The sequence below is a fragment of the Eurosta solidaginis genome, chromosome 3 (assembly GCF_040869045.1).
Source record: "Eurosta solidaginis isolate ZX-2024a chromosome 3, ASM4086904v1, whole genome shotgun sequence".
NCBI lineage: Eukaryota > Metazoa > Arthropoda > Insecta > Diptera > Tephritidae > Eurosta > Eurosta solidaginis.
In genome coordinates, this window is record NC_090321.1 from 197,398,244 (window position 1) to 197,415,284 (window position 17,041).

At 38.5% G+C, this 17,041-nt stretch overlaps 2 protein-coding genes across 3 annotated transcripts in view; both read left to right on the forward strand.

The window, feature by feature from the left end:
* Window positions 1-17,041, forward strand: part of Mapmodulin (acidic leucine-rich nuclear phosphoprotein 32 mapmodulin) — a 42,153-nt gene that overhangs the window by 17,612 nt on the left and 7,500 nt on the right. The window contains exons 3-8 of one of the 2 annotated variants that reach the window (XM_067774492.1): window positions 10,078-10,241; window positions 10,310-10,522; window positions 10,586-10,665; window positions 15,283-15,648; window positions 15,738-15,802; window positions 15,871-16,105. In XM_067774492.1, the coding sequence (XP_067630593.1) occupies window positions 10,078-10,241; window positions 10,310-10,522; window positions 10,586-10,665; window positions 15,283-15,648; window positions 15,738-15,802; window positions 15,871-16,105 (1,123 nt within the window). The remainder of the gene's footprint in view (window positions 1-10,077; window positions 10,242-10,309; window positions 10,523-10,585; window positions 10,666-15,282; window positions 15,649-15,737; window positions 15,803-15,870; window positions 16,106-17,041) is intronic. The other variant, XM_067774493.1, reaches the window with a different exon arrangement.
* On the forward strand, window positions 11,606-12,878 carry LOC137244856 (uncharacterized). Its single transcript, XM_067774495.1, has 3 exons — window positions 11,606-11,630; window positions 11,697-11,877; window positions 11,944-12,878. Coding segments are annotated over exons 1-3 (753 nt in total). The 5' UTR covers window positions 11,606-11,628; the 3' UTR covers window positions 12,514-12,878.

Sequence of the window (17,041 nt, forward strand, 5' to 3'; positions counted from 1 at the left end):
GCCTGGCATGGAATTCTGGAGAGAGCATCCGCCACGACATTCGATTTACCAGGAGTGTAAATCAATTCGTGGTTATACTGTTCTATTCTAGCCTTCCACCTCTTCAACTTGGCGTTATAGTTTCGACTTCCTAACGTAAAAGTGAGAGGCTGGTGGTCAGTAAAAATTCTAACTTTTTTCGCCCCATAGAGGTAGAATCTCAAGTTGTCTAGATCCCAAACTATAGCCAACATTTCCTTCTCGTTTGTGGCATAGTTTTCCTCTGTTCTGCTTAAAGATCTTGAGATGTAGGCGATGGGTCGATCTTTCCCTGTTTCTCCTTGGGATAGCACCCCACCAATGGCATAGTTTGAGTCGTCGGTGGTAAGGTTGAACGGTTTTTCGAAATCTGGAAATGCGAGAATATCTGAGGAAACGAGTATTTTTTTTAGAGTATCGAAGGCCTGAAGGGCCTCGGAATTCATTTTGATACGCACTCTTCTAGATTGGTTTGCCTTGACCTGCGAATTCTCACCGCGTGTGAGATTGGTCAAAGGTTTAGCAACCTTAGCGTAATCTCGAATGAACTTTCGGTAATACGACGTCATTCCCAAAAAGCTTTTTTGTTCCTTAAGCGTTTCTGGGGGTGAGAGGTTCTCTATAGCTTGGACCTTTGAAGGATCTGCCTTCATCCCGTCGGATGTTATTACATAACCCAGAAATTCTACTTCCGTTCTCATAAACTTAGTTTTTTTCCAAATTCACTCTCAAATTAGCATCCGCAAGCCGTTTAAACACTATCTCTAAATTTACTAAATGTTCGTCGGTACTTTTTCCAAAGACAATAATGTCGTAGATATACACGTAGCATATCCTCCCTATAGACTCCTTAAGAACGTCATCAATCATTCGCTGGAATATAGCCGGAGCGTTTTTTAACCCAAAAGGTAATCTCAGAAATTCGTACTTTCCATTCATTGTTGAAAACGCTGTTTTGGGTATATCTGTTTCTTTCATTGTGATTTGGTGAAAGCCTGAGGTCAGATCTATAGTTGTGAAATATTTTGCGTTTCCTAAACTGGCCAGCGTTGCCTTAATATCTGGGATAGGATAGGCGTCTGGCACGGTGACTGCATTCAGACGTTTGAAGTCCACTACCATTCTGTACTGCTTTTCACCAGAGGGTTTGGGTTTTTTCGGAACTACCCAAATAGGAGAATTGTACGGGCTTTTGGATGGTCGTATAATTCCTTCTTCAAGCAACTCAGTAATTTGTTTTTCTACCTCTTCCCTCATGTTTGCAGGATATGGGTAACTTTTCGTGTATATGGGCTCATTCGTGGTAGTCTTTATCTCAGCTCGAACTGTGGTTTTAATATTTGATTTGATGTTAAGTGGACCGAACAAATGAGAATACTTTTCTATCATGGCTTTTAGGCTTGGGAGAATTGCGTCGGGTATATCGTCAGTTTCGAAAAAATTTAGGGTTCCTACGACTTTGTTTTTGAGCGGAATTCTTATATTGGGATCTATTGTAAGGACATGTTTTTTCCTGTCTATGGCGGCACCCAGTTCTTTGAGGGTGTCATCGCCTATTATCCCATGAAACGAGCTTAAACCAGGAAGTGCGTAAAAGGTCACCATAGCTTCGTTACCAGCATTTTGGAAAAATCTCCCACTGATTTTTTTGTTTATTACTACAGGTCCTGCTACGGTGGTTACTGAGAAAGGTGGATTGACTGGGACTGTATTAGTTGCCAATTCAGATCTTATAAAATTTTTATTTGCCCCTGTGTCAGCTAAGAACTTTAGGGCTACTTTGTTTGGTGTCAAACAAGTGAGATAGGGTATACTGGATTGCGCGGTAGTCCTCATATGAAATAGGCTGGTGGCCCGTCCGCCATAAAATTTACCTGCTGGAAGTTGTCTTCTGTCGATTCAGCATACGTCGAAGATCCGCTTTCTACATCTGCGGTGTTGGCTTCCATGTTGTAGAGCCGTTGTTATTCGTCGGTCGGTTCATGTAGTTCACCTGTCTGGTTTGAACACTGTCGTCAACATCCATTCTTTCCGCAGGATTTGGGGCTGCGGGTCTAGCAGGAGGTGCGGTGTTCGTCCCTTGATTGCCTTGGAATCTGTTGTAGGATGACCGGCCATTCCCTTGAGTATTGTTCCGATTCGTCCAGTTGTATGTAGACCGTGATCGAGGAGGTAACGGTGGTCTCTGAGTAACTTGCGACAGGGTATTGGTGGGGACAACTACTCTATTTGGAGTGTTTGCATGGACTATTGTGTTCCTTAACGTCAAGGATGTCAAGGCAGGCCGTGTACGCTTCTGCACTATAAGCATACGTGACAATTCTGGACTGAGGCCCCGTATGAAAACATCGAGTGCCCTGTTACGGTACGTTTCCACAAGGACCGACACGGTTTCCTGGCTATAGTCATCGCACTTGATTTTGTTCACTATTAGAGACAACAGATGATTGACCGTTGCGTAGAAATCATCTAGTTTTGAACCTCTCTGAGCTAGCTGATTCAGTTGGTGCTCTAAAGTCCTAATGTCCCTTTTGTCTGCGTAATGCAGCGATAATACCCTTTTTATTTCTATCCAATCACTATCGAAAACATTATACGCTACCAGTGCTGCATCGGCAAAGCCACGGATTTTCTGCCTAATATGTTGCAGGATGGCACGATACAGGGGCCTTTCCTTGAAGATATCGTAGTCCGACAGAATTCCTTCAACGCTGTGAACCCAAGAGATGTATTGAGAAGGGCTGCCTTCAAAAACTTGCAGCTCCTTCACGCAGTCGGGGAGTCTGCCAATATCCTTTAGGTCTTGCTCCGACAGTGGTGTTCGCACCGCTGCCAATACCCCCTGTGGCTGCGTTCTTACGCCACCCTGTTCTACTCTTCCCAATCGCTCATCGATTCTGGCAAGATTTTGTTCTAAACTCGCGTTATTGCATTCAATTTTCCCTAGCCTAGAGTTCAGAGCAACACCGTTGCTTTCTATACCCCCAAGGCGTGTCTCAAGCCGCCTAATCTGCTCGAGGAGAGCATTGATGCCCCCATTAAGTTCATTAACTTTCGTGGCTAAAGCGTCCATTTCAGATTAAAAAAAAAATTTAGTTTGAGATTAAAAAATATATTTTTAAATTTTAATTTGGCACACGGTGGCTCTTTAAAAATTGTTTTTTATTTTTTTTGTGTTACTTACTGGCGTTCGCGATCACCTGACGGGATAGTCCTTATAGCACAGACGATTTGTTTGTTTTTTGTTTTAGTTTTAAGGTTGTCCTTACACTTTGACAGTTTCCTGCAAAGAAAAAAAGGACTTTAGTTACATTTGTGAAACTTTTACCGTGTTCTTATGGCAACGGCGACATGTACCAAGTTGGCGTTTCACAGTACATTAGTCTTTAAATAATTATGGTTTTGGTCAGGGGAGGCTGTGTCACTCCTTTTTAGTCGTCGACAATCAGATTGAAGGCAACCTACTAAGGCACAGTTGCTCCACAACGCCCTGGACATATTGCGAATCTTTAGCGTGTTCTTATGGGTACGCTGAAAGTATCGCAAGTAACGAGTGACCGTTTCCAGTGTGTGCTGATGTGTACCCTGGAAACTCCACAAAAGGATAAGCCGGCCCAAGTGTGTTCTTATGTGTACGCTCGGGTTAACTTTTAAAGCCGGCCCAAGTGTGTTCTTATGTGTACGCTCGGGTTAACTTTTTCAGAAGGAAAGTTTTGCCGTATCCTGAAGGGAGCGGCAAGTTGCATATCGCAAAAAAAAAATTTTGTGTACATGACACGGTCACAGGAGTCGTTAACCATTTTTCGGCCTTTGGTATGGTGAGGTCCGTCCTAGAAGTATAGGTATACGGACTCACCCAGCCAGTGTGATTATACGTGCACTTGGAATAGCAATAGTGGGGCCGTAGGATAATTCACTTATAAAATGTTTCAATTTTCGTGTTGAATTTTATTCGCGCGCCAGAGGATCTTAGGGGTCACAGGCTCGCTTTCTTTTAATATTATTCCTGTATAGCCCTCTGAGGGCTTTTAGGATTGGACGTAGTAATTTATTGCGTCACTTTTCACTCAACTTTTTGTTATTCACTTGTTTTTTTTTTATTATTCGTTTTACCTCTCCTAGGGAGAGGAACTTTTATACCCTGGAGGGTCCCGAAGGGAATCGCAGAGTTAAGCTATCGTTATAACTGGAGGGTCCCCTCGAAGGTGAATCGCGGTTTTGGTATTTTCGTTATTGGCTGTACAAGCCTTAAATTATCTAAGCTGAGGTCTTGCCTCTCTATATATTTTTTTATTCCTTTATCGGTAAAATTTCTATTATTATTTTTTTCTTAGCACTCCACTATCACTATCACTTTGTCACTAATCACTATGGACCTCACATTTAAGGAGGTCCTTTTTGAAGGACCCACTTGCCAGTGGGTCCCTGCACGGGCGCCAGTTAAGGAGCCCAAGGACTAGGGCTCCAAAAAGTTAAAGTTGGGTGCCGCCCCGCGGCCCCATTGCAACCTGAAAAGATCCAAATAAAAATAGGTTTTTCCGCTTAACAATATTTACCATTTATTTCCGTTCAATGTCAAAAACAGACTGACTTTATCATTAACTTAAACTAAGCTCTAAGCTTCTACATTAATCTAAGTGATTTCATAATTGCTGACACTGCACTTCCCACGATTGGCCAAAATAATATTTTATCGCTTGCGTGGCGAATCACACGGCTTGCATTTTGTCCGCATATCATATCGCTTACGCTGCAGTTCCCATGGATTGCATTTTGTCTGCTTACCCAATATGATATCGGATCAATTACCTACGTTGACTTTGCTTGTGTTTGTTGAAGTGTGGTGTCAGCACATTCTTACAAGTAAGTGTGTCTGCCCCCTTGTTAAGTTATATATTATATATATCACCGATCTCTATGATTTTTTGACACAACAATATATAATATATATGCGTAAGCAATCGGTGAAATTTGAAACTTATAGCTGTTAAAATGGGGTAGAAATTGCGCAAAGTTTCTTATCTGAACAATCGGTTGTATGAGATATATACTATATATACAACCGCTCTCTATGATTTTTTCAGACAATCATATATGCCATATACGTAAGCATTCGGTGAAATTTGAAGCTTCTAGCTGTTAAAATGGGGCTAAAATTGCGAAAATATATATATATATACTATATATACCACCGATCTGTATGATTTTTTCAGACAACAATATATGCTATATACGTAAGCATTCGTTGAAATTTGAAGCCTCTTGCTCTTAAAATAGGGCAGCAATTACGAAAAGTTTCTTATCTGAACAATCGGTTGTGGGGGATATATACTATATATACGACCGATCTCATCAATTTTTTCAGGCAACAATATGTGCAATATACGAAATTATATGGTGAAGTTTGAAGCTTCAATCTGTTAAATTGAGTAAGGTATTACAAAAATCCTCTTTATCTGAAAAATCGGTTGTATGGAGGATATATGCTATAGTGGTCCGATCCAGGCGGTTCCGACAAATGTCTAATCGGACACCCAAATACACCCGCTCACCAAATTTTATCAAGATATCTCAAAAATTGAGGGACTAGTTTGCATACAAACAGACAAACTGACAGACGGACAGACAGGACCTGGCTAAATCAACTCAGCTCTTCAACCTGATTATTTCGGTATACTTAATGGTGGGTCTATCTATTTTCCTTTAAGGACTTACAATTTTGGGTTTCGTGACGAAATTAATATACCATTTCATTTTCATGAAAGGTATAAAAATCGCCGCTAGGTGGCGCATGGATCGAGATATTCGCAAAAATCGTATTTATGGACCGATTTGGCTCATATTTGGAACACTTAATAGATACAAGAATAGAAATCGACCTGTGAAAAAAAATCGCCGCTAGGTGGCGCATGGATCGAGATATTCACAAAAATCGTATTTGTGGCCCGATTTGGCTCATATTTGGAACACATAATACATACAAGAATAGAAAGCGACCTATGAAAAAAAATCGCCGCTAGGTGGCGCATGGATCGAGATATTCGCAAAAATCGTATTTGTGGACCGATTTGGCTCATATTTGGAACACTTAATACATACAAGAATAGAAATCGACATAAGAAAATCGGCGCTAGGTTGCGCATGGATCGAGATATTCACAAAAATCGTATTTGTGGCCCGATTTGGCTCATATTTGGAACACTTAATACATACAAGAATAGAAATCGACCTGTGAAAAAAAATCGCCGCTAGGTGGCGCATGGATCGAGATATTCACAAAAATCATATTTGTGGTCCGATTTTGCCCATATTTGGAACACATAATACATAGATACATGAATAGAAAGCGACCTATGATGCCCGATTTGGCTCTAATTTGGAACAAATATTGCATACAGTCCGGTAGAAGTGACATCAAAATATTTTGGAGTTGGAGGAGGGACAAGCATACGTGGCGCAGAGTCGAGTAAAGTCTTTGCAAGGATTATGTATTGAGGACTTAGGTTGTGACAAATAGTCAGGAGAGAGTCCTTGTAATAATGAGTCACTAAATGAACTAAATAGAATGAGAAATAATAGGCAATTAAATGAAGACTAAAAACTTGAAAATAAAATAATTAAAAAAATTTTTTTAAGGTAAACGGTTTTATTGAAAACAATACTTACATGAAGTAATAATAATACGAAAAGCTAGAAAATAATTAGGTAGGTCCTAGGTACTAGTCATCACACTCCTTATCAATCTATGGCGTTGATCAGACAATTAAATAAAAGCGTTGGACACTTCCCAAAAGCCTTTGGGGAGCAACCTTATCGCTACAACAACAACAACAACCACGCCCACTTTTTCAATATCGAAAATTTCGAAAAATGCCATAATTCTATACCAAATACGAAACAAGAGATGAAATATGGTGATTCTGGGTCACCCTGGTCCACATTTTGGTCGATATCTCGAAAACGCCTTCACATATACATAGGTACTACTAAGGGCACTCCCTTTTAAAACCCTCATTATTAGCTTTAATTTGATACCCATATCGTACAAACGCATTCTAGGCACCCCTGGTCCACCTTTATGGCGATATCTCGAAAAGGCGCCCACCTATAGAACTACGGCCCACTCCCTTCTAAAATACTCTTTAATACCTTCCATTTGAAACCCGTGTCATACAAACACATTCCAGGTTTACCATAGGTTAATTTTCCTACATGGTGATTTTCCTTTATTTTGTCTCCAAAGCTCTCAGCTGAGTATGTAATGTTCGGTTACACCCGAACTTAACCTTCCTTACTTGTTTGTACGTACGTTTCTGGGTAACTACAGGTTAACTGACGCTTAAGTTCGGGTGACACCGAACATTACATACCAGCTGTACACTTGAAATGCTGTTGTTGTTTGTTTTGTGTGCTTAATAGTGTTACAAGGCTGCCCAGTAATACATATACATATGGTTCTATGCTGAACTAATTTTTCTTCGAGTTATGGCTCCCGAAACATAGAAAATTGCTTAGTCATAGGAGGGGCGGTGCTACGCGCATTTTTTAAAATTTGAAGTTTTTCCTATTTATTGTTATAAATCCACTTGGGAAATGAAATACCATTGATAGAAAGCTCTTTTTTGCAAATATATAGCTTATTTTATTCGTCCACGGCCCTTTTAAAAATCATTTATATAAAAGTGGGCGTGGTCCTTAACCGATAATTTTTCTTCAAAGCATTCTTTATAGTATAGGCAACCTCTCTGCTGAATTTTGTTACGATAGGTTTAACGATTTTTGATTTATGATTAATAATATTTGTAAAATTGATTTTATCATAAGTGGGCGGTGCCACGCCCATTTTAAAACTTTTTTTTCAAATTTTTATCAAGAGTTTCAATATTAGTCCACAGAAATTTCAACATTCTAGGTGTATTATGTACTAAATAATCAGGTTTTTTGTGTTTTCCAAAATGTTATATATATAAAAGGTGAGCGTTATCATCCGATTTCGCTCGTTTTCAATACCAATATATTATAGGTCCAGACAAGCTGGTGTACCAAATTTGGTGAAGATATCAACATTTACTCAAGTTATCGTGTTAACGGACATGGCTCAATAAAATTTTTTTTTCGATATTGATGATTTTGATATATGGAAGCCTATATCTATCTCGAGTCATTTATACCTGTACAACCAAGCGTTATGCAATCAGTTATAATACCCTGTGCACAAGTACATCTGGGTATAAAAATAGGTAGGTACGTTGTGTGAGGATGCAAAGTTTCACGTTTTTTCGTGGTCTGCAAGAAAAAACTATGACCATGGATCACTTATTTCAACAATATATTACGTAAGTGACGGCCACCGCGGTGTGATAGTAACGTACTCCGCCTACCACACCGTATGCCCTGGGTTCGCACCCCGGGCAAAGCAACATCAAAATTTTAGAAATAAGGTTTTTAAATTAGAAGAAAATTTTTTTAAGCGGGGTCGCCCCTCGGCAGTGTTTGGCAAGCGCTCCGGGTGTATTTTTGCCATAAAAAGCTCTCAGTGAAAGCTGAGGTCCCGTCCGGCCAATTTGTAGGGAAAATCAAGAGGAGCACGACGCAAATTGGAAGAGAAGCTCGGCCTTAGATCTCTTCGGAGGTTATCGCGCCTTACATAAATTTTTTTTATTAATTACGTAAGGGTCTAACTGGAGCTTCTAGCTGTTAAAATGGTGTAGAAATTGCGAAAAGTTTCTTATCTGAACAATCGGTTGTAGGGGATAAATGCAATATATACGACCGATCTCTATGACTTTTTCAGACAACAATATATGCTATATACGTAAGCATTTGGTGAAATTTTAAGCTTCTGGCTATTAAAATTACGAAAAGCTTATTTGAACAATCGGTTGTAGGGGTTATATGCTATATATACGACCGATCTCATTAATTTTTCAGACAACAATGTGTACAAATTACACAATTGAAACTTTAATCTGATAAATTGCGGAAGTTATGATAAAAATCCTCTTTTCAGAAAAATCGGTTGTATTGGGGGATATATGCTCTAGTGGTCCGATCCAGCCGGTTCTGACAAATGTGTAATCGGACACCCAAGTATACCCGCTCACCAAATTTTATCAAGATATCTCAAAAATTTAGGGACTAGTTTGCATACAAACAGACAGACGGACGGACATGGCTAAATCAACTCAGCTCTTCATCCTGATCTTTTCGGTATACTTATTGGTGGGTCTCTCTTTTCCTTTATGGACTTTGTCTAGCCCTATTGACATTTGCAGTAATATGGAGGTTAAAGTTAAGCTTGCTCTGTCCAGATCTGATTTTAGAAAAAACCTTTCTTCGCTTAACGCATATGATAAACAAAAATTTACATCATCAGCGTACCTCAAAATTTTAGAAAACTTTATTGGTGTAGAAATATCGTTTATAAACAGCAAGAACAGAATCAGGCCAAGGTGGCTTCCCTGAGGAACTCCAGAAGTTACATCAATGAAATTGAACAAAGCATTTTTTAAAGGCTACTCTCTGAGTTCTGTCTACAAAATAAGTCGATGTCCATTCCGTGAGACCTGGTTGAAAGCCCAACATATCCAGTTTATGAATAAAGACTTTTCTCTCGCATTTGGTATCCGAACTAACCCAGATGCTGCGGTGATTCTACGTTGATATCGGAGTCATTGGAGATATACGCTTAGCTCAGCCATAACTTCCCGGTGTCGCCCTCCTGGCTTACAGTTATAAAGTCCACATTGCTGAAATTAGACAAAAGTAAAACTTTAATCACCTTTTTAATCGAACCGCCGAATCTTAACTTATCTATTTCCCCGTGCAGCAACAGATTAAAAAGTGCTGCTCTCAACCCCGAAATTTGTTTTCCACTCAAATTTAATATTATTGTAATTTTTATTCCCACTTAACCTATTATGCCATATTTTCTTCGTATTGTTGTAGATCCCTGAGCATATATGAACGGTGGAATATTTTAGTAGGAAAACGTATACTGCATTTTTCTTTGTTTGTGTTATTAAAAAATAATTAAATTTTAACTTAAATGCTTCACAGATCACAGAACTAAATCTGGACAATTGCCGGAGTACAAGTATTGTTGGCCTTACAGATGAGTACACTGCGCTCGAATCCTTGAGCTTAATTAATGTTGGTTTAACCACACTTAAAGGTTTCCCCAAGTTACCAAATTTAAAAAAGCTGGAGCTTTCAGATAATAGGTAAATTATGAGTTTATCCAAAGTTGGTATTTATTATAATTTCATTTTTTTCTTTTTAATCCCCTTAGAATATCAAATGGCCTCAACTACTTGACAACAAGCCCAAAGTTACAATACCTAAATCTCTCGGGCAATAAAATTAAAGATCTAGAAACACTGAAACCACTGGAGGAATTCAAACACTTAGCCGTCTTGGATTTGTTTAATAACGAAGCAACACAAATTGAGAACTATCGTGAGAAAATTTTTGGCATGTTAAAATCTTTGAAATTCCTTGATGGGTGAGCTAAGAAAAAATCAATCAAAACTATAATGGCCAGTAAAGTAAATGTTATATGTTTCAGGTTCGATGCAAATGATGTTGAAGCGCCCTCAGAAGGTGATGATGATGATGAAGTTAATGGCAATGATGATGATGACGAAGGTAAGTGAATATAATTTAATATATTAAAACTGCGTACATGCTATAGCATTTATAGCCGAATTCTTAGAGAGTAGGACGTTTTTCAAAGGGTTGATGTGCAAGTGTGGACTAAACAAAGCCCACATAAGACTACCATCAGCGGGTTAGGGGGTTAGAATATACCCTAGGTAGGTATGCCTGTCGTAAGAGGCGACTTAAATACCAGATTCAAAGGGGTTGTGTAGCGCAACCTTTTCAGGTTGCCAGCGCAATATATAGCTTCTCCAAACCCAATTGTCAACATCACGTTCGAGCGGCGAATCCCGTTGCACTAACAGACGAGGCTCTGGTGACCCCAAGCTCCTCATGGAACTTGGGGTTGGGGAGGGAGGGGTGGCCTGAAGGTTTAATGTGGCCATATAAATCGTTCCCGAAATGGTCGGGCTAGCACCTTAATGGATCTGTGTTACCAAAGCGTACCCGATATGTATCCGGCAAAGAACCATCACATCGATAAAACTCCCCAAAGCCTCCGGGGAGTAACTTTATCCCTACAACAACAACATCATTCCTTTAACTTGAAAAAATTATTGTGCGGAGTGACATTGGACGCTTCAACAGAAGTAAAGTTCATGGAGTCATATTCGACTCCAAACTACATAACGCATATTTAGATCATTGGGGAGCTAGGTCAATAATCTGTAATTTTGAATACCTACTGAGCTGTACATGGTATATTAGTCAGGGCTGTCATGGAATCCAATTGCTGTCGGAATCGGATTTAAAAACGACAAAAAAATAACTTTGGTGTCATGAAATCCAATGTTATCGGTTTAATGTTCGAATCGGAATTAGTGTCGGTTTTAGGTGTCACAGAATCCAATAATATCGGTTTTGCTATCGGAAACAAACCAATCAGTTAAATGCCGTTGGATTTCATTTTTTCATAGTTGTTTTTCTCTTGCAGTTGAATATTTTCTAAAAATGTAAGTAAATAAAGGTTTATTTTATAAAAATAAATGTAAATTTACATATATTTTCATTCTTAATAGGGGAAAGCATAAAAATTCAATGCCAAACAGTATTTTTATTGAATTTATGGAAAAATATCCAGATATTGCGAAGGGCTTCACGAAGCGGGATAAGCCAACTGTTGACGATCTTTTGCAACAGTTAGTTACGTCGCTAAACAGTGCCGGTCCACCACAAAAGGATGTGAATGGATGGAGAAAGGTAAAACATAGTTGGTACTTAAACGTAATATAACTTTAAATTGCTCCGTTTCCTGTATACTTACAGACATGGACTGAGTGGAAAAGCGACATAAAAAGAAAGCTCGCACAAAATCAAACCGAGTCCCGAGCAACTGGTGGAGGACCCTTCACCAAGCACCAACTTTCTCAAACGGAAGAGACAATAGTGCGCATTTGTGGCATGACAAAGTCTGTGGAAGGTGTAGCTGGCAATGAACTTGGCCCCAACGAAAGTGACGATGAATTACCATCCACGTCTACGAAGCGGCCAATGCCTCCGGTTACCAGCACTCCTAAAAGGCAACGGACTGAAAGTACGGGGGAGCGTTTAAAAAAAATTTTAGATGAAGACAACGAGAGAAAGCTCGAAATAAATGAGAAATTGGACGAGCTTATAAAAATTGAAAAGGAAAACGCCAGCAGCATCAGGCGAGTCTACAGAGCCATAGAAAAAGGCAACGAATCTGTGGCTAACTCTGTAACTGCGCTGAAGGACGAACTTGTCCGTAATAATGCAGGTATTTTGCGAGCGTTGCAGGAAAAAAATGAGATAAAAAAGCAGCAACTCGAACTCGAGCTCCAAAAGTTTGATTACGAAAAACAGAAAAAGAAATAATTTCCCATTTTCCAAAATGTTGGTTGTGATTGTAGTACCTTAAAATGTGCCTTATTCGTACCTTATTAAATTAAATGTATTACCTCTTAAATATTACCTTATTTAATCAATCAGAAAGCGTTGAATGGATGTTATTTTAGTTTTAATGAATATATATTTGGTTTTGTTTTAGTTAATATATATACTTATATATCCATTTTTCTTTTAAATAAAGAAATAAAATTTTGTTTAAACATGCATATGTACCTATCAAGCATTGCATATTTTTACTATAAACTGTTCGCTATTTCATCCCTGATTCTTTTGCCTTCACTCTGCAGTGTAGCGCTAGGTGGAGATTCAACATTTTCCTCGATATTATTTGATGGTAAAGTAATGCTCTCTTCGTTATATTCCACGTTGTACCTTCTGCAGATGTTATGAAGCGCATAACAGACGTTTACAATTTTCACCACTTTTTCTGGCCTGTAGTGCAAGGTGCCTAATAAGCATCGAAATCTGCTTTTTAGCACTCCTATTGTTCGCTCTACAATATTTCGACCTGATGAATGCGCCAAATTAAATTTATATTCTTTGGAGTTGTAGCTTGGATCTCTGTATGGCGTTAATAAAAAAGGTTCTATGCCACATCCACTATCTCCTAACAATTTAGATGTCCGGTCACCTGACTCATACTTCCTAAGGAAATTTCTTCTGGCCCTACTAACGTTCCATACGAAAGAGTCATGGCTAGAGCCGGGATACCGAGCATCGACCGTTCGAATTTTCATGTCAGCATCACAAATCTAAATGCAGGTACTTGTACAATCCAGTTTTATAAGCAAAATAAAATTAATATTAAAGACTACTTACAATCATGGCATTCATACTGAAGTATCCCTTTCGATTATAGAATAAATGTTCGTCAGTACTCGGCTTGATGATTTTTATATGTGTCCAGTCAATACAACCAATTATGGAGGGAATTTTGTACTTTGTATAAAAATAGTCCCTTGATCTGCGTTGTTCGGGTTCGTCTATTTCTAATTTCACCCGCTGGGGGCAAACTAACTGATTCATAACGTTGAGCACATCATCTAAAATCGTTGACACCGTGCTTCAAGCTACACTTATGCTAGAATCCTTGCCAACTAATGTTTGATATGATCCTTCAGCTAAAAATCGTAACGTAGCTGCTAGTAGCAGCACTGGCAGAACTTTCAAACGAGTTAAGTGTCCTTCAATGGTGTTCAATACCATTCGGAAAGCCTCTTTGTTTATGCGATAGTATGCAACGAAACTGCAAGTACACTATAAATATTTCGAAACGCACATTAAGGAATATTTTTACTTACGCTGTCTCTGGCAGCTCCAATGGATTGCTGCGATCTCTCAACATTTTTCTTTTGACCTTCTCACAACTTTCACCTTCCAATAACATAAATGCTACAACTGCTGATGCCATTTTGCACTCAATAAATTTGTTTATTTCTGTTTAAATGCACAAAACAATTAATTTTACAAAATTTTGCCAAAAAAATTAACATCAAAATTGCCGATGCACCGATAACACTCAAATCAGCTGATTCGAACATCGGTTTTATTTACATTCGAAAAGAGCAAAACCAATACGGTTTTATGACACCAATTTAAATCAATATTGGTTTGCAATTCCGACAAAACGCAAAACCGACTTGGATTCCATGACAGCCCTGAGTTCCACTACTCACCCAGAGAGGACTCGGTAAAAGCTAATATTTGCGCTTTTTCGAGTTGAAAGCTGTTTTGAATATAAATATATTAAGACACGGCTTTGGAAGTGGTAAAGTAATACCATACCAAGACTTCGAAAAACTGAGATAAAAGCTGCAACTTGCTATAGAAGTGTGGAGGTTAATATACAGGCAAAGCGTCAGACCTAAACCATTTTTTTCCAGTTGGTTCATATACCGCCAAGGACAAACTTTAGAAAGACAACCAAATCCCTTGTTGGCAGGATATAATTTGAAGCAATATAAGGCGATCATTAGGCAATGGGGTTAACCCCGACATACAAAATGTATACCCCGCTTGCAATGTGTCCCCACATGACACCAACCATCTCTTTAATTGTAATGTGGAACCAACGCCTCTAAGACCCATCTCATTATGGTCCCCCCCCCCCCCCCCCCCCCCGTTGAAACTGCAAGATTCCTTGGACTCCCCGTTAGAGGACGTTGATGCCAATTTGTAATTGGTCGCACCTATTCGATGGGGCGAAGCACTGCTACAACAACAACATCATTAGGCAATAGCGTCTACGCGTTAAGTGACATGAAACATTCGCCACGACCGATGGTGCTAGTGGTCTAACAAATCATTCCTAAGGCAGGCGGCATCGGGCCGTATCGGATTCATATTCGCTGACTGTCCAAATCCGCAACACTCCCACAAACCTGAGTTTTACGTCTACAACAATAACATAATTAGACTATCAAAATATGAGTTTAGAATGTTATTAGTTTACTACAACTTATAACTATATACCACTTTGTCCAGAAGATAGAACATCTGGACTACCTTGGCCAGAGCATAAGAGTTATACTTTCTTAACCCGAAGAAAATTGTTTAAAGAAGAGGGTGAACTTTCATTTAGCTCACTATATTTCAATAGAATATTCCCATTTTATATCACAATTTCATTCCATTACTTAATTTCATTATGAGTTGTACAGTAAATTTGACACCATAACTCAGAGTTGATTCATATAGCAAAAAGAAAACTCATGCCAACTCTCCCAACTTTTTCAGACAAACAAAATGCGTTTTGTCTAAATGGCATTGAAATTGATTTGGATGAGTTGGAAGAGTTTGAGAGGCGTGTGAAAACGAAGAAACAGTTGAATACAACAACTGTAAAACAAAAACAAAATGTTCAAAATGAAATTGATGAGTTGGACGAGTTACTAAGAGAAATAAAACTAAAAGATGCTGCGGCGAATTCTATTTCGGATGAGTTAGTCCCAACATCCCACGACACAAACACTCAACCAACAGCGTATGAAGGTGCCAGCAACAACAATACAAATGCTGATGCAAATAATGCACCTGCATTGCCGTTTGCTCTGATACTCTATTGGTTTTTAGCGATATTAAATTTGGCAAATGCCACATTTTGTAAGCATTCGAAAACCATAGAACAATTGTTTTTTTTTTTTTTTTGTAAATTAGTTAAACAATAAATGTGTTTTCTTATTTCATTACAGATTCATGTGATGAAGAAGATTACGGTAGCTCAGACGTATCAACATCGGATGTTTCATTATCAGAGGTTAGCGGATAAATATATTATTAATTTAGATTGAGATTAAATTTTTTTGTTTTTATGCTAATTTCTAGGTATATAATGAAGATTTAGAGGAAGATAATTCCGAATGGGACGAAGAGAATGCTGTTGAAGATGATGACACCGATGAAGATGATAGCGATGTTGAGGGTGACGGCGAAGGCGGCAATGTGTCTGCCAAAGCAGCTGCCGGCAAAGAAAAATCACCATCAAATGCTAGTGCCAGTGCCGCAAAAGCAGATGATGCTGATGATGATGACAAAGATGCCGCTGATGAAGAAGCTGTTGGTAAGTGCTAATGGTTGTAAAAGCAAGTACTTACCACATAGCATTTAACGATGCTATTGGAGTCAATGATAAATACGTTAATTTTCTGTTGGTAACAGGCTTTGGTCGAGAGAGTAATTTTTGAGTCATATTAAATTTATTAAATTACTTATTTTTCATCTTCTGCGAGTCGTATTTATAATCAATTTGTTATTGCTGTATATTTGGTTATTGTTATTGCCATAAATCACTGCAAGCCTAAAATTTAGTATTTTTATACTCAGCGTGCTTTGCACACAGAGTGAATTCACTTTGATTGGATAACGGTTGGTTGTACAGGTATAAAGGAATCGAGATAGATATAGACTTCCATATATCAAAATCATCAGTATCGAAAAAATTTGATTGAGCCATGTCCGTCTGTCCATTAACACGATAACTTGAGTAAATTTTGAGGTATCTTGATGAAATTTGGTATATAGGTTCCTGGGCACTCATCTCAGATCGCTATTTAAAATCAACGATATCGGACTATAACCACGCCCACTTTCGATATCGAAAATTTCGAAAAACCGAAAAGGCGCGATAATTCATTACCAAAGACAGATAAAGCGATGAAACTTGGTAGGTGGATTGACCTTATGACGCAAAAGAGAAAATTAGTAAAATTTTGGACAATGGGCGTGACACCGCCCACTTTTAGAAGAAGGTAATTTTAAAAGTTTTGCAAGTTGTAATTTGGCAGTCGTTGAAGATTTCATGATGAAATTTGGCAGGAACGTTACTACTATTACTATATATGTGCTAAATAAAAATTAGCGAAATCGGATGAAGAATACGCCCACTTTTTAAAGAAAAACCAAAACAAAAAATTGAATATCTTTACAGTAGATAAGTAAATTGTGTCAACATTCAACTACAGTAATGATATGGTGCAACAAAATACAAAAATAAAAG